At 44.0% G+C, this 24,747-nt stretch overlaps 1 protein-coding gene across 3 annotated transcripts in view; it reads right to left on the bottom strand.

Annotated features, from left to right (window-relative positions):
• DNTT (DNA nucleotidylexotransferase) overlaps positions 1-24,747 on the bottom strand; it is a 451,081-nt gene that overhangs the window by 287,970 nt on the left and 138,364 nt on the right. For all 3 annotated transcript variants that reach the window (XM_029610768.1, XM_029610767.1, XM_029610769.1), the window contains one exon: positions 21,717-21,849. In XM_029610768.1, the coding sequence (XP_029466628.1) occupies positions 21,717-21,849 (133 nt within the window). The remainder of the gene's footprint in view (positions 1-21,716; positions 21,850-24,747) is intronic.

The raw sequence follows: 24,747 nt of genomic DNA, 5'->3' as shown, positions 1-24,747 counted from the left end.
AATACAGAATAAAAGGACCATAAAATATGCACAGACAAACTAAACTGGAAATCACAACAAGTTAGACTATATGTAATGCAGGAATGGAAAAACAGAAAATACCATCATTCCTCATAAAACATCAAACAATAAAATCAAGAACTATAAAACATCACAATAGGAAAATCATACTAAAAATATATATTTCAAAACTGCTGATGAATAGAACCTCCAGTAATTTAACTCAGGGAAATTTTCAAACATTTGTATATAACACCAATAAAATATTTCAAAAAGAGCAGACATCAAATAATATTCAATAATTAAAACTAATAAGGATTTTAAAAAGCTCCTGCTGTCCCCTTCTGTGGGAGCTCTTGATTTCCAGTCACCCTGATATTGTCGAGGATTAGGAGGTTATGCTCTCTCTCTCACACATTCATGTCCATTCTCTCTCACACATACACTGTCACATACATACACATTAGGGATGTGAATCGTTTTTTGATGATTTAAAATATCGTCCGATATATTTTAAATCGTCAAAAAATCGTTAGGGCCACGATACAATACCAATTCCCCCGATTTATCGTTAAAAAATCGTAAATTGGGGGAAAGGGGAGGGCAGGAAAACCGGCACACTAAAACCCCCTAAAACCCACCCCCGACCCTTTAAATTAAATCCCCCCCCCTCCCGAACCCCCCCCCCAATGCTTTAAATTACCTGGGGATCCGGCGGTGGTCCAGAACGGCAGCGGTCCGGAACGGCCCCCTCAATAGAATCGTGTTGTCTTCAGCCGGCGCCATTTTTCAAAATGGCCGCCGCAAAATGGAGGCGGCCATAGACAAAAACGATTCGACGGAGGAGGTCGTTCCGGACCCCCGCTGGACTTTTGGCAAGTCTTGTGGGGGTCAGGAGGCCCCCCCAAGCTGGCCAAAAGTTTCCTGGGAGTCCAGCGGGGTTCCGGGAGCGATTTCTTGCCGCGAATCGTTTTCGTACGGAAAATGGCGCCGGCAGGAGATCGAGTGCAGGAGGGTCGTTCAGCGGTGGTCCGGAACCCCCGCTGAACGACCTCCTGCAGTCGATCTCCTGCCGGCGCCATTTTCCGTACGAAAACGATTCGCGGCAAGAAATCGCTCCCGGAACCCCGCTGGACTCCCAGGAAACTTTTGGCCAGCTTGGGGGGGCCTCCTGACCCCCACAAGACTTGCCAAAAGTCCAGCGGGGGTCCGGAACGACCTCCTCCGCCGAATCGTTTTTGTCTATGGCCGCCGCCATTTTGCGGCGGCCATTTTGAAAAATGGCGCCGGCTGAAGACAACACGATTCTATTGAGGGGACCGTTCCGGACCGCCGCCGTTCTGGACCACCGCCGGATCCCCAGGTAATTTAAAGCATTTGGGGGGGGGTTCGGGAGGGTGGGGGATTTAATTTAAAGGGTCGGGGTGGGTTTTAGGGGGGTTTAGTGTGCCGGCTCACGATTTTAACGATTTTTCACGATAGTTTACACACCCAAACGGCAACAATATGATTCCCTCCCCCTCCCAGCCGAAATCGATCGTTAAGACGATCGAGGACACGATTCACATCTCTAATACACATTCATGCTCTTATATCCACCATAACCTCGCGCTCTCACTGACACTAACACACTCAGGCTCTAAGACACTCTCTCCCCCTCCACAGCCCCCCCACACAAACTCTTACTCCCCTGGATTTTCTCATACACACTCATGCTCTCACACTCACTGGCTCCCTCACATACACACACAAACACACACACACACCCAGGCAAGCTCCCATTCATTTCCACACCACTCCCTCCCCATCCCCCAGGCATGCATACATTCATTCTCACACACACAGACCCCCAGGGAGGCACCCATGCATTCACACACATACACCCCCAGGCAGAGTCCCATTCATACATATGCCCACTCTCTTTTGCCAGCAACCTCGGAACCTCTCTCATTCCTCTTCTGCCACTGTCAGTGCTGCCACATGGCTATTGGGGAGGTGCTGATTGCTGCTACTGACACTGAAGCCCATTCTGCTGCCTCCTCTGTGTAGGCCCCGTGGGCTTCCACTTTCTCCATGCTGATCTCGTACATTGTGAGATCTGCATAGAGAAAGTGCTATTCTTGCACATTCCCAAAGATTACATGTGCCAATCACTAAAAAGTAATTTTTTTTTTTTTTTACCTTTGCTGTCTGATCTTAGTTTTCTAATTGGTTGGTCACAGGATTTTTTTTTCCACCTTCCCTTTCTTATTTTTTTTGCCAATTCCTTTTATATTGTCTTTTTTTCTGTTTCTTTTCTCTCCATCTTCTTCCCTCGAACACACAGTCAGGTTCTAATTCTCACATGCATTTCTCTCTCTCACACACACACAAGCTCTCACTGTCACGTGCTCTCTCTCATACAATCATTCGTACACACAGTCTCTCACTGGCACATGCTGTCTGACTCTCACACACAGGCTCTCTCTCACTCCCACATGCTGTCTTGCTCAAGCACAGGCTCTCACTTTCACATGTTCTCTCTCATACAATCATTCATACACACACACAGGCTCTCACTCTCACATGCTCTCTCTCATAAATCATTCATACACAGTCTCTTACTGGCACATGCTGTCTGATTCACACACACACAGGCTCTCTCTCACTCCCACATTCTGTCTTGCTCAAGCACAGGCTCTCACAGTCACATGCTGTCTCTCTCACACACACAGAGGCTCTCACAAGCTGTCTCTGCAAACATTCAGGTCCTCACTCTCACACACAATCTCTCAACTCATCTCATACACGCACGCACAAACACACACACACACACACACACCCTCTACAGACCCTCAGCCTCTCTCTCACCTCTGGGCCTCCTCTTCGCGGGTCACCGCAGGATGGGCTCTGCCGCGGCTCTGATCTTCTCGGGCCGCGGCAGCCCTGCTACCGGGCCTCTTCCTCTTCTTGGGCCGCTGCGACTTGGAATTCGCAACGGCCCGTAAGCACTGCTCCTCTTCTACACACGCTGATGCTCCTCCTCCTTCCTGCCCATGCGGCTCCGGCAACGTTTACTTCCGGGGCCGCGCAGGCAGGAAGGAGGAGGAGCATCAGCGTGTTTAAACGCGATCTTTTTCTTCGGGCCGTGGTGATGTGAGTCTCACCACGGCCCTGCCGATCTGCCTGTCGCAGCGCCGCATGAGCCTCCCTGTGCCCGGGGGCATTGGCTCCCCTCGGGATACCACTGCTTGCAGCGCCCCAGGCCCAGGCCTAGTGCTTCCACCGGCCCTGCCCGTAGGTTTCTCTTTGGGACGCAGCGCCAGCAGACCCTCTTCTTGTCTTTGGCCGGGAAGTTTAAAAAAAAAAATCACGTGATGGGAGCGACCGGCCCACCGGGGAAAGCCCAATCCCCCGATAGGCCAATTCTCCCCTGGCCCTGCCTGTTGCTCTTGTTCCACTATGTTTGATGTATCACTACAACAGAGGTGCCAGCCTTTCAAGGGAAGAGCCACATAGGTGCAGCAGACCCTATGGTCATGCTACCAGTATGTCCTGGGTGTTAAGTCTCAACTGGTTGGTGTAGGATGGGTTAGTGGGGAGGATCCATTCATATTCAGCCCCTCCTTCTCTGGGGTCTGGAATGGCTGCCTCCTGGTGATGCTATATAGCTGCTCACTTGTTACAGCTTGGGAAGCAGTCCCTTTTGCTTTGCACAAGTATAAAAGGTAAATAAGAGCTTAACATTTGTTATTTTTGCAGGCCCAGTCCAGAGGAGCAAAGCCAGCCCTGTTTGGTGGTCCTGACCAGGGTCAGGAGAGGTTTTTTCCTTTCCAGTCCACTCACTGGCAGGTCTGGATTTTTGTCTCTGGGTACATTTTTGGGATTTAACCTTTTAAGTGGAGCCTGCACACCTCCTGGGCCCAGGGTATGGGGAACCCTGGGTCTGGGGCCATGCAGGATGGGAAAGTCCTGCTCTCCATACCCTCCACAAAGAAGGGGTTGCCAGTGACCTGCTGTAAGGATACACTCCGGTGTTATTCTCAGAGTTTTGGAAGATTTGGTTTCAGTATCCAGGAGGAAGTTCTGACTGCCCTTCCTTCCTGACTGGAGCAGAGAGAGTCCTGCTTCAGGGGGATCCCTCCCGTCAGGGACCACAACAGCAAAGAACAATGACTGCATCAGAAGCAAAGAAATATTGAAATCAACTAACTGTGAGTAAAAGGCCAAGCCTAACATCTTTGAGGATACCCATCCGGTGCATTCAACCCCTGGGCAGAGAGAAAGCAGAGACTATACCTTCATATTTTTGCCAGCTGAAGGGGGTGTTCTGCCAATCTAAAGGACACCCTGCACCACCTGGAGACTCTAATTTTCCAATCCCTTGCAGGTAGAGGTTCCCTTGGCTCTGATAGCCGACATCCCTGCACAGATTGAGGAGAAAATTGCTAAAGAGAATATTTTATGATGCTGCAGATCAGTGTTGTGCTATTTTCCACTTAATTGCAGCAGTAAAAAATTCACTTGGACACTAACCCAGTGGCTCCATTGACTTTATTGGGCACATGCAGCACACACTAAAACAAACACAATCTCCATTCCCAAGGGACAGGCGCAGAGGCACGAGGAGTCATGTTTAACATTCGGGGCCTTGGGAGTAGCCTCCCCTCCACCCTTGACAAAGGATCCAGGCCTTGAAAAGAAAAGACCGAGTAAGGCTAGCCTGGGAAGGTATTAAACAAATGCGTTTATGGCCTCATTAGGTAGCAATCCGCACATGGGGATGGGATTACTTAGGATATTTAAAATCACTGAGAGACCTGGAGGGGGGTCCTCCTCATAGTCTGCTGAGACACGATGGGAGGGGGAAAGGAGGGAGAGAGCCCCTTGGAGTTGTTTACTGCCAAGAGTTTGGGGGAGAACCCATGTTTGACCCTTTAGGGAAAGGGGGGAGGCATGGGTGTAGTTTTATGGCAGACAGAGTGTCAGTGATAATATTTCGAGATTTCCATAAAGTCGGCTACCTTTCCACAGCCCCAACTTTGCCCCCAGCCTCCCCATTTCCTAATATCTGCCTACCTAGTGAAGAAGGGGGTAAGGAGGGTGGGTAGATGGCAGGATGGGGTATTTGGTGGGTGGAGTGCTCTCTCTCACTCTCACCCTCCCATGAACTCTATTTGCCTCTCTGCTTCCTTCCCCTTTCTTATATCTTTCCCCCACTCTTTCTCCCTTTTCCCCATCCATCACTCCTCTCACTTGCAGCATGCCAGATTCATGGTTTGAACATAATAACCCCCTCTGGAGACCCTATATTTGTGTAGCCAGTTCCCTGTTTGGGCAATGTGTGTCATTCAGGGGTGCTATGGCTTACAGGGTTCAAACCCAGGAGAGGGGAATCTAACATCCTGGGCCCCTGGTGCAGTCAGTCTGGTAAAGATCCCTCGGTCCATGCTCCAGCTGAATGAGGCTCACCAGATGTAGAAAAACCCAGAATAAGACCAAGGAGACTATTAACAAAAATGCTCAATAGCAGTCAACCCACTCGCCGCCCATTCAGCAAGGGCAAGGCAGAAAAGTAAATTGAAGAGAGTCCAATTGGTATTCAAAACAAACAGTTTAACTTAAAGATGAGTATGCAGGCCAAAACTGTAAAGATTAGAAACAGCATCATACAAATTAAAGTAAGAAAAATCATGGTTTCCTTGTCCATTCTATGTCTCCTTACTGGTCTCCTCCCTTTTGCACCATCATCCATGTTATGGAACCCCTCCCCTTGAAGGGTAGGATAAGAACATAAGAAACTGCCATACTGGGTCAGACCAAGGGTCCATCAAGCCCAGCATCCTGTTTCCAACAGAGGCCAATTCAGGCCATAAGAACCTGGCAAGTACCCAAAAACTAAGTCTATTCCATGCAACCATTGCTAATGGCAGTGGCTATTCTCTAAGTAAACTTAATAGCAGGTAATGGACTTCTCCTCCAAGAACTTATCCAATCCTTTTTTAAACACAGCTATACTAACTGCACTAACCACATCCTCTGGCAACAAATTCCAGAGTTTAATTGTGCGTTGAGTGAAAAAGAATTTTCTCCAATTAGTTTTAAATGTGCTACATGCTAATTTCGAGTGCCCCCTAGTCCTATTATCCGAAAGAGTAAATAGCCGATTCACATTTACCCATTCTAGACCTCTCATGATCTTAAAGACCTCTATCATATCCCCCCTCAGCCGTCTCTTCTCCAAGCTGAACAGCCCTAACCTCTTCAGTCTTTCCTCATAGGGAAGCTGTTCCATCCCCTTTATCATTTTGGTCGCCCTTCTCTGTACCTTCTCCATCACAACTATATCTTTTTTGAGATGCGGTGACCAGAATTGTACACAGTATTCAAGGTGTGGTCTCACCATGGAGCGATACAGAGGCATTATGACATTTTCTGTTTTATTCATCATTCCCTTCCTAATAATTCCAAACATTGTGTTTGCTTTTTTGTCTTTTTTTTTATCTGGAGTGTAGTTCCAGCATACACTGGTCAAAAGATGGAAAAATATCCCCCAAGCTCAAAAATCATAACAGAAGTCCAACTGGTCTAAAAACTCTCAAACTATGATCCAACTCTTAATATTTCTAGATCTCTTGAAGTCTCTGGTCAAAAGTCCAGTCCACAATTCTTGTCGCCCGTGCTCTTCTCTGTTCATTTAGGCAACAAGATCCTTGATGCAGCCTTTCAGGATCCAGGGAGAATATCCTCCCCTTCAGACTGAATCAATATTCTCAAAGAAAATCTCTACAATTCTACTCCAACCACGATTCTTCAACTGCAGATCAAGCCACCCAGGGCAAACAACTAATCCAGTCACCTTCCCACTTTTCTCCAATCCTCTAGCTCCTTCTCACCTAAATCTCTGAGCATGCTCCAGGGGATTTTATACCCCCCTGAAGACTCCCTCAAAAAGGTGGGATTACAGCCTAGGGAGGATTCCAGAAAAAAAAAATCCCCTCCCACTGTCCATGATGAAAGACATGAGGAAACTATTAGTGATAGGCAAAGCTGGGTCACATTTAGGTTATAATAATGAAGATTTCTAACTCTGCACATCCAAAGCCTGCATCCTTAGGGAACAATATTCATGCCCCACTCTTTCAGAACACCGATGAGAGGGTGGCACAGCTGGGAACTCCAGGAACCATCATCCTTACCTGGCTTTCCCTGGCAGTTCCACAGAAGCCATGGTTTGGTACTACCAATGCTTTCCTCCCCGTCTCCTTCGCCAACTTCCACAGCAGCTGAAAACCTCTGATGGCTGTGTTGCAGCCTCTTTCCCTGCCTTTGGCCCAAGTGGCTAAACTTGCACAAGCAGTACTTATGCCAGCAAGGCATAATGCAATCAATCGGTGGTGGCCTTGCATCAGCGTGCCCTGTCCACATTGCTCTGATGTGCTGCCACTTGCCCTTCCCACTTCAAGTATGTGAGCTGGCGGTAGCCATGGAATGCCCTCCCACCATCAACACCACTGTAGGACAGATCAAGCTCCTTCTGTGTTTGATGCTTTGGGCCATATCAAAATCCTTCTGCCATTGCTGCCAGAGGCTGGATGAAATTCAGCCAAGGGAACTACAAGCTTATATACATCTATCTGCTGATCCTGTTCTTGAGCCCTCCTTTTAAACGGGCTTTCCCTACCCCCAAGTCATTATTTGCCTACCTGTCAAAATGTGAAGGAGACTAAGGGCTGCTTTGTCTCCTCACTGACCCAGTTCATGTTTCCTCCTTCTTCCCTCAAAAAATTTCAGCAGCCATGTTATAAGCCTTAGCACTCAACACAAGGTGGTTGGTAAAATAGCTTCTTAATCTCTGATCTGGACAGTGAAACTCACATTACATTTGAAAAAGGAAAGAAAACTGACAAGATAGTAGGGACGATCAATGCTTTCATAGCTCTAAATAAAATTCAAATGTTTGTTACAAATATGATAAATAATACTACATAGTGTGATTATATTTTTCAGAACTACAGTAAGCTTGTTAATAATTAGCCAGACTCACTCTTCTAAATTGCTGGTTCCAAATCAGGCGTTTCATGATCTTAGGTCACTGTGCACCATCTCTAAGTGTTACATTCAACCTTGTATTTCCAACTCAGAATGATAATCAGCTGTACTGTAGCTGCCTGTAGATAGCTCCAATCTATAGTTACCCTAGGGGGCTAATTATACGGTATACCACGTAGAGCTAGGGATGTCTATGTAATCAAGAAACTGGGAAAAGCCAATTCATGTGATTACTGCTGCACATAGGAAGAGGCCAGATAGTCTGATAAAGGGAGAGAGAGACTGGAGCAGAAAGAACAATGCCTCTATCTGATGGGTTCAATATATTAAACTTTAGATTGGATTCTTTGAACCACTGTTTTACTCACTTTACCCATCTCAAGCAGAATTCTACCACCAGACTAATCATTTATAGAGCTCCCTAAGGACAGTCAAAAGCATCCACACTTTGTTTCTACACGGTATTGATAAATGGGGGTGATAAAGTGCCAGCCTCAAACCGCGTTTCTCTCTATAAGACCTTAAGCAGAGAATGAAGAAATGTGAACCATAAAGAAAGGGAATAAATAAATATGACATTACTGTGCACTGCACTTTTTAATAAACAGATATAGCATCAAATCATCAGCCTAGAACTTATACACTTAATAAAAGTACTACAGTAGTTTATTTGGTATTAGGCCTATGTAGTGAGAAATGCAGCATTAACTGGTGTATGGCATGAACAAAATGGCTTTTTGGCTACCCCTGCTCACTGAGAACTTGGCTAGATCAGCAGGTTTCCTACCCTCAGACTTTTCAATCCAAGGAGTCACTTTTCAGAAGAACTAAAGTAATCAAGTAAAAACCTAGAAACCCCATCCATATCTCCATCAACATGAGACCAGGATACAGGGCTGGGTGTTCGGGAAGACTTTGGAGCATCAGCTAGCCAGCCAGCCAGCACCAGTAGATTAAGCGCTTATATGGAGAGGAGTGTATTCACTGGGAAAGGAGAGAGATTTTGTTGCAATGTGGTACTCTAGCTTTTGAGTACCAGTTATCTTTGGGACTGTGATTCATTTTCTATCAGGGGCCAGTAAAAGACTTATTTTTGAACAACAAACTTTGGAGTCTGCGTGGTGATTTTTGGAGTGACTGCGCTGATGAGCAGAAGATTTCCCAGTGCAAGAAAATCCTGAGGGCTTTGAGAGACTGTTTTCTTTACTACCCCTGTGCGAGAACCACAGGAGGTCATGGGACCTGCTCTGGTCTGTGAGCCCCAGTGCCCAAGAGCAGAATGGGATGGGATTTGATACATTTAAACCTAGTGCCAAAAATAAACTTCCAGATTTGTTCATATCCCGCTATTATTTCAATGCAGTGTAAGAGTAGAATGATGAGCAATAGAAGTACTTAGCCAGCAGTAATTATTCATTTATAAATAAACTCCTTTCCTTTCACTGGTGAGCTGGTTTCATTAATTATGGGTGGGAGAATCTTTTCTGTTTCATTGCATCACTGGTGAAGGTTAAGAAGAGGAAATGCTTTATGACAATGTACCATTGTTAGCAACTAAAACATAAACTGGAACTCTGTGAGGAAAGAAAGGTCCAGAAGCAATTAAAGGGGGAACAGCTGTCCTCCCAACAGCATATAAGCAGATATGACCATAATCTCCTTTCTATACTGTTTTCCTCTTTCATAAAGCACCCCTTCCTTCTTCCTCTCTTCCTCCCCCTCCCAGATGGCATGCCCAGCTGACACATACACCCTTGCCAGTCAAAAGGGTAATAATAATGTGAAATAATAGCTAAGAGAAAATAGAAATTATAGGGAAAAGAAAAATATATATAAATCAGTCTATGGTCCCTTCAACTAAGGCCTATGCTCCTCCCACCAGAGGACATATTATAATTGTCAGAGTAATGAGTGGACTGAACCATCTGTAATAATACTTTCTACTAGGAGTCGCCACTATGGTGCACTCCAGGGTTTGGTCAGAGATGCCATTCTAGTAAGAGGGTTTGGAGATGAATGGAAGAGAACTCAATTATCTCATATCTCTGCAGGAGTTTGGAATTTGGGGATTGGAGAAAGCCTGACGTTTGTCCCCAGTAGCTCCAGAGTCGGGTCATACAGAAAAGTCCCTGTGGTGGACCTTCTGACACTTTACTATAAGGAGCTGTTCCTGAGGGTTCCAGAAGTGGGGTGGAGACTATTCCCACTCTGAAGAAGTAAACTCTGTCTTTTTATGAGAAATAGAGGACCCTCATCTGAGTTCTGTGTGTGATCAAAGCTCTTCGCTGTGAGTGTCAAATACCCATCCAGCATGTGGAAAGGAGAGAGCTGCTTTTCTGGACTCAAAAGGAGAAAAGTGTTTAGGAGAAAGATTAAAGCAAACGCATTTGAAGAATTATGTATCAAAAAGGGTCCTTCAGAGTCAGGACTCCAAGCATCAGTTCAAGAGAGCCTTAAATGCCCAGGAAAAGGAATCAGAGGATCCCAGGAGAGCGTAACAACAAGAATAAGAAACCCCTCTGTAATATTTTTGTACCTGTTTTTTGGATTTTGGGTGCTGAAAGACTGTAACTTGCAATTTTCTAATCTGAACTGTTTAGTAAAGGTTTTTCTTATTTTAGAATAACACTACCTTCCTTGTGTCAAGTATCTCCTTGGTACTAAATCATCTAAACACCTTGGGCCCTGAAAATCTTACCTCCATCTGAGGATTCATGTCGGGGTTTGCAGAACTGCATTGGGACTAAGCCCTATTATTGAATGTGCACCCCCACCACAGCGGGTGGGCTACAAATAAACATAAAATTTGTTAAGGAAAAGTGATTTCAGGAGGCTGGAATCTAGCTCTGAGAAGTGAGACATTTTCATATTGGAGTAACATTTCAAAGCGGGTTCCATGCATAAAAATAGCACATACATGTCTAAGTAGCATGTACGTGCATGTATAGTATTTCATAAATGTCAAAAGAATGCTTTTATTTTTGGTTTCACATGTACACTTTACCAGAGGAAAAAGAAGCAGTCTAGGGGTGTTCCAAGGTGGGGGTTCAGAAGAATGCATGGCAGTTGCTATTTTGTAAGAGATCTATGTGTATGTATTACTGAAAGTATTTATTACTGAAAGTATTTATACACTTCTACATTTGCTAATTAACTTGTGCAAGTGTAATAGGACTTATCTGTTGTCTGCAGTTTTGAATGGGAGGTCTGAGTAAACTGGTGGGGATTCAGAGTGAAGTGCTAGAGGGTCTAGATAAACTAGAGAAGAACTGGATGAACTGGCGAGTCCAAGTATGTGCGCAAGTATTTTCAAAATGGTATGCGTGCATACTTCATAAAATAACTGCCTCCTTGTTTATTTGTTGGTACTTACTTGTACAATGTCAAAATTATTTTGCACATAAAATATACGTGCATATTTAAAATAGTAGATCAATATACATTTTCTTGCATTGGAAATATATGCATGACCTTACACATAAACATGTACTTTCCAAACAGAAATACATAGTATTTTATAAACTGTGCATATCTCTGCATATTGTGTTATGCATTTAGAGTGCCGCAGAAAAGTCAGAAAGTTGGGCTCATAGTTTAGAAAGTGATAACCTTCTAGATTCTAGAGGACCTCAGACAAATTGTGACCCTATAGGGAGATATCTCATGTTTACCACTGAATAAAATTATGAATCTTAATAGCCAAGAAACTTACAGGCCAGTGTGGTGACAGGTTCCAAGCACTGTCTCAGCAAGAAAGAAGAAGGAACTTTGCCCAGGTGAACTTTAAAACCTTGTCCCTGTGGAAAATGAAGAGGTCTTGTCCTGATACAGTGAAGGACACCTTATCAAATGTGCCTGCTTGTAGGGGCCTGTTTAAATAAAGAAACCAGACCGAAGGACAATATGACTAAAGCATAAGCAGGACTCATGGTTCAGCCAAGCAGAGTGCAAAGGTCATAAAGAAGGAAGGAAGGGGGTCAGCCTGAGATGGAGGAAAACACTCTGACTCACAGCTTGGCATACAGACATGGCAGGAATGGAGGGGGTAAGAAGACCTGCAATGAGGCAGGACCCCCCACCCCGAAGTAATGGGGAGGGTGAAAAACCTGCAATGTGGCTAAAGACCCTCTATCCATCATGAGGTTATGCATGAGCTTATGCATATTTATCAGCTGGAAAGTATAAGACGGGGGGCAAGGAAGAGAAAAAAAAAAGAGGAGAAAGGCAAACAAAGGACCCCTGAAATAGAACAGGAGAGGAGGAAGGCACAAACCCAGAATGAAAATCCTGGGAGAAAACTCGGAGAGCGGATCCTGAGAGCAACCCTGAAACCTGTACTGAAGCATCCCTGAAAGTGAAAGGGGGGCCAGAAGCAGACTAGGACTCCCTGCTATCGAGAAAGGACCAGACTAGTTGTGGCCATGTGATCAGAGAGAGGAGACCCCAGCTCAGGTGCAGAGAGTGACAAGGATTCATAGAGAGTGAAGAGTGAGAAGAAGCCCAGACAGCCTGCAAGCACCAGAGCCAGAAGCTAGTCTCCTTCCTGGACAGCCTGCCCACTCTGCCAGTACCAAGTCCAAGAGGCAAGCCTCTCCCCTGCCCACATTTTCCAGCTCTTCAGATGGAGCCTGCTTCAGAGATATTGCCTGAAGTTGGAACCCAGGGTGAGTAAGCTAGCCCTAAGTATTAACAAATTAAGTAGGCTAAGGTTTATGGCATGGTTTGTTACCACCAAGGTACAATCCAACCAAAGGTAGAATAATCTTATTCCAAAACTATATTATCTATGACATGAAGGAATCATAATTGTCATATAGTGTCTTTTTTTAAATTTGATAAACAATCAATTTATATAAGTGATTTAAAACATATCAAATGAATTTAATGGTCACAGACAATTAAATTACATATGATAAACATATTATCATCTAACACAAACCACTGTGAAAACTTAACTATTCTATTTGCATTCACATACATACATACTGAAAACAACAGTCTATCTGATGTATCACAAACAATTCACATATTATATGAATTACAATGTACTCTGGTCTTTTTCTGCTGTTGTTACAATGTTACTATGTGTCAGGCCGATACAGTACAGTGCGCTCCGTTAACCCGTGTTTGGATGTGCATTGTCGACGTGCTAGCTTTACCCTTATTCAGTAATGGGTAATTGTGCGTTGAAAACGCACGGCCAACCCCACCCACCCACCCCCCCCCCCCCCGAAACTAATAGCGCCCGCAACATGCAAATGCATGTTAATGGCCCTATTAGTTATTCCCGCGTGATTCAGTAAGCAAAATGTGCAGCCAAGCCGCACATTTTACTTTCAGAAATTAGTACCTACCCAAAGGTAGGCGTTAATTTCTGCCAGCACCGGGAAAGTGCACAGAAAAGCAGTAAAAACTGCTTTTCTGTACACCCTCTGACTTAATATCATGGCGATATTAAGTCGGTGGTCCCAAAAGTAAAAAATAATTTAAAAATATTTTTAAAAAATGTAAAATCAGCCCGCAGCTCGTGGGTTGAAAACCGGATGCTCAATTTTGCCCGAGTCCGGTTTCCGAACCCGTGGCTGTCAGCGGGTTTGAGAACCAATGCCGGTAAAATTGAGTGTTGGCTGTCAAACTCGCTGACAGCCGCCGCTCCTGTCAAAAAAGAGGCACTGGGGACACATTAGTGTCCCTAGCGCCTCTTTTTACCGTGGGCCCTCATTTGAATACTGAATTGCACACACAGGAGAGTGGCCTGTGCGCACACCGGAAGAGCGGGCACTTCCTCACTCTCCCGCGACTTTTACTGTATCGGCCTGTATGTTAGAACAGCAAACCAGAACAAATTCTTATGTCTTTTTCCGTAAAAGCTGAATTTCTACAAAGATGTTATCCAAAATATATTATGGTGATAGAGAATCAGAACTTTGCCAAATAGGTTTTGCAAACCTCTAACCTAGCCATTATCATAGTTTTGCATCTAGCTTTTCCTGCTTTGAAGATTTGTATTTAGCAAGGAACAGAACAAATCCCACATTTATATTCAAGAGACTGATGAAAAAAAACAGATGAAGCTGGGTATCTGCTAGCATCTGCATCTGGAGAGCTCTTCTTCCCTATCTCCCGTAAAGTTAAATGCTCCTGGAGATAGTCACTGTTGAGATGGAACTTGGCCTGGATTTGTCAATAGGCTCACTAAGCCTGTGCCTAGGGTCACTGCTCACTGCTCTCTTGATTAACATATGTTGGTACCTATTCAAACCAAATCACACTACCTCAACACCTTTCCAAGGTGAGTAACTGAACTGAACTTTTCAACCTTTTTACTTATGTATATACTGCTCCTAGCTTATTTCTAGCTTCTGGCTACTTTTTGTGTTTTTGGGGGGTTTTTTGTGTGTTTTTGTTGGTTTTTTTTTAATACAAACACTCAGTTCTGCTTACTAGCTGCCTTACAGACTTTTAAAAATAAACACACTACCTACTGCTTACTAGCTGCCTTATTGACTGACTATTTAAAACTATAGTCTAACTTGTTTATTCACTGCCTTACTGACTATTAAAAGTACAAATACACTAAATAATATTCCCAAATAGTTAACTTTGCCCCAATACTTTTAAAAAAGACAATGTCCCAAGCAAAAACTTACTGATTCCTTTCAGCCACCGGCAAGGTGATCCTCTCCTCTCAGTGCTCCCACTGTGCTTCAGCAAGACAGCATGTGGGAATGAGAGAGAGCCTGTGTGTGTGAGTCAGATAGCATGTGACAGTGAGAGCCTGTGTGTATGAATGATTGTATGAGAGAGTATGTGACAGTAAGAGCCTGTGTGTGTGTGTTTGTGTGTGTGTGTGAGAGAGAGAGAGAGAGGGAGAGAGAGAAAGCTGTGAGAATGAGAACCTGTGTGTTTGGGGAAGAAGATGGAGAGAAAAGAAATAGAAAAAAAGACAATATAAAAGGAAATGGCAAAAAAATAAGAAAGGGAAGCTGGGGAAAAAAAAGCCTGTGACCAACCGATTAGAAAACTAAGATCAGACAGCAAAGGTAAAAAAAAAATACTTTTTAGTGATTGGCACATGTAATCTTTGGGAATGTGCAAGAGTAGCACTTTCTCTATGTGGATCTCACAATGTACGAGATCAGCATGGAGGAAGTGGAAGCCCACGGGGCCTGCACAGAGGAGGCAGCAGAATGGGCTTCAGTGCCAATTAGGGGTGTGCATTCGGATTGACCGCATTAGTAAAACGCAACTCATATTTTTTTTTTACTTAAAAAATTGATTCGACATAAACGATCGGATTTCCCACATATCGAACATAGATATGTTCGATATGTGGGAAATTGCGATTGTTGAGCCAAAATAAAAATATAAACCCCCTCCCCCTCCTTAATCCCCCCCCCCCCCCGACTTACCACAACTCCCTGGTGATGGAGCGAGGAGTGAGGACGCCATTTCTGCAATCCTTGGCGAGAAGCATGTGACGTCGGCGGCACGTCGAGTGACGCCGGCGTCACGTGATTCCCGGCTCATTCGCGCCGGACGGCTCGTTCGGCCCAAAAAGAACTTTTGGCCAGCTTGGGGGGGTCAGGAGGCCCCCCCAAGCTGGCCAAAAGTTCTTTTTGGGCCGAACGAGCCGTCCGGCGCGAACGAGCCGGGAATCACGTGGCGCCGCGTCACTCAGACGCGACGTCACGTGATTCCCGGCAAGTTCGCCCCGGACGGCTCGTTCGGCCCAAAAAGAACTTTTGGCCAGCTTGAGGGGGTCAGGAGGCCCCCCCAAGCTGGCCAAAAGTTCTTTTTGGGCCGAACGAGCCGTCCGGCGCGAACTTGCCAGGAATCACGTGACGTCGGCGTCACGTGATTCCCGGCTCGTTCGGCCCAAAAAGAACTTTTGGCCAGCTTGGGGGGGTCAGGAGGCCCCCCCAAGCTGGCCAAAAGTTATTTTTGGGCCGAACGAGCCGTCCGGCGCGAACTTGCCGGGAATCACGTGACGCCGCGTCTGAGTGACGCGGCGCCACGTGATTCCCGGCAAGTTCGCGCCGGATGGCTCGTTCGGCCCAAAAATAACTTTTGGCCAGCTTGAGGGGGTCAGGAGGCCCCCCCAAGCTGGCCAAAAGTTCTTTTTGGGCCGAACGAGCCGTCCGGCGCGAACTCGCCGGGAATCACGTGATGCCGCGTCACTCGACGTGCCACCGACGTCACATGCTTCTCGCCAAGGATTGCAGAAATGACGTCCTCACTCCTCGCTCGATCACCAGGGAGTTGTGGTAAGTCTGGGGGGGGGATTAAGGAGGGTGAGGGGGTTTAAATTTTTTTTTTGCACATATGTACATATACCCAACTCATTGGATTTTTTTTATGTCCATATTGGCCGCAAGTGGGACCCCCTTTCGGACATAAAAAATATGAACATAAAATTTTGCTCTGCACATCCCTAGTGCCAATAGCAGCAATCAGCACCTCCCCAATAGCCATGCGGCATCAATGACAGTGGCAGCAGAGGAATGAGAGAGGTTCCGAGGTTATTTTATTTTATTTATTTAGTAGTTTTTATATACCGATAACCGTTTGCACATCGTATCGGTTTACATGGAACTAAGAGAGTGTCACCATGAAAAGGTGAGGCCTTTGCAAGGAACATGGTCTGATGTGCACGGAGCAGGAGAGAGACCTTGGGGTGATAGTGTCTAACGATCTGAAGTCGGCGAAACAATTTTATTTATTTATTTATTTATTTATTTGATTCTTTTTTATACCGGCATTCATGACGGAGTCATAACATGTCGGTTTACATAAAACTGGGGAACGATAACCTTAAATACATTAACATAGTAAAGAAGTAAAAAAGTTACAATAAAACGGGGGTGAACAAAACTGGGGGAAGAAGAAGACAGAGCATAGGTAACTAGAAAATAAAGCCAGTTATTTGGAGATTTCTATGAGTTCTAGAAATATTCATTGTGGTGAATCAGGGGCCTTAGCTCTGGTAATCAGTGAATTTATGTAAAGGCTTGTTGAAATAACCAAGTCTTAAGCCTTTGATAAGGATCTGATAAGGCAATAGATAAAGCCAGAAGAATGCTGGGCTGCATAGAGAGAGGAATATCGAGTAAGAAAAGGGAAGTGATGATCCCCTTGTACAGGTCCTTGGTGAGGCCTTACCTGGAGTACTGCGCTCAGTTCTGGAGACCGTATCTCCGAAGAGTCATAGACAGGATGGAGGCGGTCCAGAGAAGGGCGACCAAAAAGGTGGATGGTCTTAATCGAATGACTTATGAGGAGAGATTGAAGAATCTAAATATGTATACCCTGGAGGAAAGGAGGAGCAGAGGTGATATGATACAGACTTTCAGATACTTGAAAGGTTTTAATGATCCAAAAATAACGACAAACCTTTTCCGTTGGAAAAAAATCAGCAGAACCAGGGGTCACGATTTAAAACTCCAGGGAGGAAGACTCAGAACCAATGCCAGGAAGTATTTCTTCATGGAGAGGGTGGTGGATGCCTGGAATGACCTTCTGGAGGAAGTGGTGAAGACCAAAACTGTAAAGGACTTCAAAGGGATGTGGGATAAACTCTGTGGATCCATAAAGTCTAGAGGATGTGAATGAAGAGTGGGTGGCTCACGGGAATGATGGCTACTACCTTTTCTGTCAGAAAGACAACGACAAACCTTTTCCATCAGAAAAAAATCAGCAGAACCAGAGGTCACGAGCTGAGGCTCCAAGGAGGAAGACTAAGAACCAATGTCAGGAAGTATTTCTTCACGGAGAGAGTGGTGGATGCCTGGAATGCCCTTCCGGAGGAAGTGGTGAAGTCCAAAACTGCGAAGGACTTCAAAGGGGCGTGGGATAAACACTGTGGATCCATCAGGTCTAGAGGAAGCGTATAAAGAGGAGGCAGCAAAACACTGCACGGAGCGGCAGTAGCCACATAGGCATTCACGGAGCTGGATGCCAGTGGCCAGTGGTTGGTGTTCCACCTTTACGGAGCAGAAGGATGGAGGGCTGCCATCTCCAAATTAAAAAACACAACAAAAAAAACAGAGATGGGTTCATGGGCTATAGGTATTACCAATTATTAGACTTATTCAATTACCAGTTATTAGGCATTTCAAAATTAGATGATAGTTAATGTGACTTTCAAGGCATACTTCACTTTCAATGCATATCCAGCATAGCTCTCTGCTACAACGGCAGGGGAGAAGAAAAACTAATACTTCACGCATATCCAGCATTGCTCTCTGCTTCAACGGCAGAGAGCTATGCTGCCGCTTAACCAACAAATCAAACTTAATATTTCACTTGGAAGCAGCTCCATCACTGCTCTCTACATTAATGGTGGGGGTGAAAGGGAAATAGAACCTAAGGTTAATAAGAGCCAAGAGAAACAGATAAGTATGAGAAAAAAGAAGTGTGAAGCTTGCTGGGCAGACTGTCATACTATGTCGCCCGTATGACATAGTGAGGGCAAAGGTAGCGCCGGCGCCATTTTGAAGATTGGCAATACGGCCCGCATGCAGGAGGTCGCTCCCGGACCCCCGCTGGACTTTTGGCAAGTCTTGTGGGGGTCAGGAGGCCCCCCCCCCAAGCTGGCCAAAAGTCCCTGGGGGTCCAGCGGGGGTCCGGGGGCGATTTCCTGGACGCGTGACGTTGGGAAACAGGAACCAAAATGGCGCCGGCGCTACCTTTGCCCTGTCACATGATATGGGCAAAGGGCCACCGGCGCCATTTCTCTCAACGCAGTCGTGGCCAGAGAGAGGGAGATCGCGTCGGGACCCCCCCCACTGGACCCCAGGTAATTTAAAACATTTGGGGGGGGGGTTCGGGAGGGTGGGGGATTTGTTTTAAAGGTTCGGGGTGGGTTTTAGGGTTTTTTGGTGTGCCGGTTTTCCCGCGCTCTATTTAACGATACAATACAAATGCCCCTGACGATAAATTGGGGGTATTTGTATTGTATCATGCACTCTAACGATTTTAGACGATTTTAAAATTATCTGACGATAATTTTAATCGTTCAAAAACGATTCACATCCCTAGTTTTTACCCTTGCTTTTTCACAGGTAGGGTAATTGTTGTTTGAGTCCTTGGTATTATTACTGTTATGTTAGAATGGGATTGCAGTATAGATTTTGAGTGTCTTTTTTGCGGGGTTTTGTGTTAGTTCACAATGTGCCTCGCAATGGAAGATGTTTGTGCTGCTGTTACTGTGAGATGACACCAGAATTTGAAAATATCTTTTAGTGTGTTGAGATGTAAGGGAAACATCCAAGCTCCATTGTTTGGGGGAATTTCAGTGGATGCACAGAGTTAAAGAACTGGAGATGCAGGATTTATATTGACATTCTGTCCCTTCCTATATATTCCAGACTGCACTCTCATAGCCATATAGAATTAGTTGAATGAGGCTATCAAATAATTTTATAATAGTTTTACTAGAAGTGTGAAACTGCCCAGCTTTTTTAAATTACGCAGAAGACCCTTTGGACTTTTTTATTAACACTTTTTTTTTGTAATCAATTTTAAAGCAGGATTCATGCTATAGAGGTGGGTGTGATGAAGAAATGTCATTTTGGCTCCCCCCCCCAAAAAAAGAATTCTTCTGTCTAGAGATGCCACTGATTTTCTGTGACCTTAAGCATTAGTACAAGAAGGATTAAGGGGGGATGCTGGAGAGGCACACAAATGCATTGGCCCCCGGGCACTGGAGACCCTTGGTGCACCACTGGGTGTGAGCCATATGGGGGCCGCAAGCGACAGCAAAGAGGAGTGGAGATTTGGCGGGCCGCGAGCAGTGCCCAACCTGTTCGCAACCCAGAAAACCACACAGCCGGTGGGCATGATCAAGAACGATGTAGGAGTTGGGGCCGAGACCAGGGGGGGTGCAATGGAGAAGGCTCGCCTAGGGTGCCTAATCCCCTTGCACCGGCCCTGCTGGCAGCTGACGGCCTGAGAATGGAAGATCACTCCCTGGACCCCCGCTGGACCACCAGGGAATTTCAGCAAGTTTTGGGGGGTCAGGAGGGTTGCAATTAATTAAATTTGAAGGGATGGAGTGGGTATGGGGTTGGGTTTTTTTTACAACCCCCTTCTAATTAATTAAATTGGAAGGGTCTGGGTGGGTTTCGGATATCGTTTCGGGGGGCAGCCGAATTAAAATCAGCCCAAACCACGGGAAAACGAAATTTCCCACGGCGGGCCGATAACAAAGGCTGAACCAAAAGGCTTGGCCGAATCACATCTCTAAAATATAGAGTGTCAGACTGGCCCTTTAAAATATTCTCTCTCTCTTTCTCTCCCTCTCCCCCCCCCCCTCCCACTGGCTCATTCCTCACTGACAGGCAAGAACAAAGCAAATGATAGAGATATTTAAATAACTCAAACGTTTCCATGCAGAGGAGGTGCCTCATTTTCAATGGAAAGGAGGCTCTAGAACAAGGGGGTAGATTCAGGAGTAATCTTAGGAAATATTTCTTTGCATGGAAGAGCCTCCCAGTGGATGTGGGAGAGACCAAAACAGTATCTGATCTCTAAGGAAGTAATGAGAATTATAATGGTAAATTAATTGGATGGATGGGGCCATATGGCTTTTTTCTGCCATCAAGTTTCTATATTTTCTATAAATCCTGCTAGAGAATTAGAGAAGAATTGCTGTTTGGAGAGTTTAGCCTGAAACCCTTGAGATTGACACTGAAGTTTTGAATTAACATCTGAAGAGAAGTTTGTTTTTTGGATTTTAAACTGCACTACATCTGTAAGTGATTGTTTTGTTCCACTTGTTTCTGCCAGCTTCTAGCTGCCTTTGCTGGGACTGTATCCTGATCATTTTGTTGTTATTTTTGCACTTGGATACTTTTTGGGACTCTTTAAATAAAACCATTTTCTTTGGAACTAAAGACTGAGGTGTGGAACCTTTGCTTAGTGTAACTCTCCCCTTGGGCCTCCCAGAATTTTCCTGGTCCCCAACTGGTGAACTCTACCCCATTCCAGGGCTGGAGAAATATCACTCACCACCACTGAAGCCACCGAAGGAGACCCCAATGAGAGGGGATATATTTCAGTAGTCTGATAATTTAATGTTAAGCTAAATGAATTTCCTGCTTCAGCCTTACTGACCTGGCTGAGTAATATTCTATCACAGTTAGTTTCCTTGGGATAATAGTTATTTGCAAGCACAGCAATGTGTGCCTTGTTCTCCATCATGATGTTTGAACAGATTCTGCATACTTTGTCTACCCTAGAAAGAAAAGGTGACTTGGCGATACCAGCAAATATGCTTTACTGCAAAGGCCTCTTATTCAACATCTCACTGTAATTTTTTCAGGTGACAGTTCAAGAGTTAAGTAAAACAAAATTGATTTCTATTGTAAATATTATACTTGGTTCATAGTCACAACTCACATTTTTCCTCTCTTTGCTCTTTCCTTAGCTAGTCACATTTTCCAGTAGCAAAGAAAAGCAAATAGCATTCAGAGTCTAAAAACTTTGAAAAATTTGGTAGCAAACGCCACTGACTAAAGGTTACTTATTGATCCTAGAGTCTAGATGTGTAAAGTTTCCAAACATGTATCACATTACGACGCTCATTGCATACCAGTTGCTGCTGTAGAATGATAAATCAATATCTGCCTGGTATTTTTTAATTCATAACTGGAAAGTTAAACTTCATTATTTAATCAAATTACCTTCTAAATCCACCTGCTAAGGTCACTAAAGCATCAGGCAAAAATGTCCAGACAGTATCCTTAACAACCAAGCTAATTGCTTCTGCTTCTGCCTTGGATACAGGGGTAATAAGGTCTTCATAGTAGAGGAGACCTGAAAGACAGTTTAGCATACCAATAGAATATTACTTAGATGAGCAATGAAAACTCAGGCAGCACTGCATGACAGAAAATGCAGTGAGAACTTTGTAAAGCATGTGAAATTTTGATATCATGGAAAGAGCATATCCATTGCCTTTCTTTTGCTCAGTTTCAAATCTTAGTGACTCAGGTGATGATTGCATATAGGGAAAGGGATAATAATGGTCTTACATATTGTGATGAAACTGCTAGTGTATCAAATGTTTACAAGCATACATAGAAATGTCTTATGCAATTTTCCAGCGATACCCATTTTTAAGATATGATTTTTGTTATTTTTTTAAGCTGGTGAATAGCTTGGCTATAAATTGTTCTAAGTCTGAAATGTAAGTGAATCGACCCCTTTCAAATTAGGACATTACATCCGTTTATGCCTCCGGATCTCACGCAGTGTCATACAGTTTGTAGACATAGTCCATTGGTGACCCATATGCTACGGATATGGTGACAGGTTAAGAAATGTTTAGGTTTAGCTAAAGAAGAGCTATCTCCTATTTCTCTTATATACAGTAATTCTGTCTTATCTGGATGTACCTTCTCCCAGATTTTTAAAGACTGGAGGAGGCAGGGGTTGGTAACCTTAACTCAACTGTGGGATAAGGATTCTGGAATGGGCACCTTCCAGACTCTGGTGGAAGATTATGGAATTAGCCCTGATGCACACGCCCAATACTTGCAGTTGTGACAGGCCTTCAGGAGTCGATTGGATGTTGAAAGTCCTTTGAGGCCTTTAAATGGTATAGAGAAATGTCTTAGTGATCCTGGAGCTCATGTGTGGGGGCTTGCCCTGATTTATCATGATATCCTGGAAAGTAAATTTGGGATGGTCATCCCTCAATCTTTGATCGATGCTTGGAACACTGATTTCCAATCTCTATTCACCGGGGATAATCCTAAATCTGTGTGGGCTTCGGCCCATCACTCTTCAATATGTTCTATGTGGATCACTTTGATGAATCACCTATTGCATAGAACGTATAATTTGCAAGTATTTATACAAGTTCTGATGATACTTGCTAGAGAGGTTGTGGTGAAACAGGGATGTATATCAAACAAGCGTTTTATAATGAGAACAAAGAATAGGAAAATAAATAAAACAGGCAGCAGAACATCAACACACAGCACATTGTTAAAAAAATGTGCGCATTTTATTATTACCTCACAGTTAGTATTAGATAAAATATACAGTGAAAAGTATTATACATGTAAGTTAATCTATTACACGTACAAATGGATAAGATTCATGATATTCATCGAGTAGTCTTTATTTTTTAAACTATGTAACTGGAACCTTATTGGCACTGTGATAGAAAGTATTACCCAATTTTAACATTACTATACGTGCCTATCTGTGAACCGTTGTGATGGTATATAACTTAACGACGGTATAGAAAAGATTTTAAATAAATAAATAAATAGACATGTGGTAGTATTATCAAGCTACTCGATATTTTTGTCCCTGGTCACTCAGGAAATAGTTTAAATTTGGGGATTTACAATTTTTATGGGGCCAAAATTGGGATTATTGAACTGTTGGATGGGTTCTCTTATACCGGTTAAATTTTGGCCATTGGTGGGGCAGATGTTATTGGCAGCCCAATTCACCATAGCTACCTTTTAGAAAATGAATCCCCCTTGGATTATTGGCATCATCAGATGCATGAAAATGCTGATATTGAAAAATTGAGATATGATTTACAAAGTAATCCCCACAAATACAAGCAAATTTGGAGCCCTTACTTAGAATATTGCAAACAATGACTCCTACATATATTGAGTTCTGTGTTCTTGTACATAATGGTTGATGTTGCCTTATGTGGAGAACTGTTCCCTTTCTTGTATGCCTGAAATGTTTCTTAAATAAAGAGCTATAAAAAAAAAAATTAGGACACTACGGTTACACTCTGTGGTTAGTTTTACAGTACTGGAATATAAAATGATCTTCAATTTGTTTATAGAGATCCAGAACAATCAAGCATTCAATCAAAAGTTTAGAATTCCTTGCATTCTGCAATTCGACTCTACTTCTTTATAGAGATAGGTAGAACAATGACAATAGAAGACTTCAAGATTTCCACACCAGCTTACTTTATTCTTGTTCTGAAGGCATGGGTATGTGAGTATGCTTTAGTCTCCATGCCCATTTAATCCTTTGCCTCTTGGATGAAATCCTCAACTATGATGCAGATTATAATCATTTATGATGTTGCATTTTTTTTGGTATGAACATCTGTTTATTAGGAATGGAACAACTATCAGGACCTCACTTCACATATGCCAGTGAACAGCTGTCATATGGCAGTGACTTTCAGCCTGAGCAAGATTCAGACACATGAGGTGAATTGATTTGCATCAAAAAGCCCCCAAGCCACCCAGTATCCAAAGAATATGATGCATAAGGAAAATTATTTACTGTGAATTCTCTGATTTAAAAAGAAACTAAGAAACCTTAATGCTTGCCATAAATTATAAACTCAGAGGATAACACTTAAAATGCTGGGATGGGAATCCACTAATCTAATTAGCTGCAGTAGCACGCATTATAGGTAATAAATACCTACTGTAAGTTAAAATGTGCTGATGGTGTTTCTACAGTTATTACTGTGTAAAGAGTATTACCACATATGTGTCTGGTGAAAGGACTAATGAATGTGCAATCAGGCAAGCTGCCCTGTCGATTCAAACATGCTCTTTACATGTTGCAGTAAAAGACAATGATTATGGTGGAATAGTCTAAAAGCCATTCTGGTTACTGATTTAGCTCATTGATGTTGCGTCCGTCGGTCTCAGATGGCTTCAACCTCTGTGCCTCACCTTTCTCTCTGCGCTCCTTGCTAGCCTGGGGAAGATG

The sequence above is a fragment of the Rhinatrema bivittatum genome, chromosome 7 (assembly GCF_901001135.1).
Source record: "Rhinatrema bivittatum chromosome 7, aRhiBiv1.1, whole genome shotgun sequence".
Classification (NCBI taxonomy): Eukaryota; Metazoa; Chordata; class Amphibia; order Gymnophiona; family Rhinatrematidae; genus Rhinatrema; species Rhinatrema bivittatum.
This window is presented reverse-complemented; position numbering and strand designations above follow the sequence as displayed.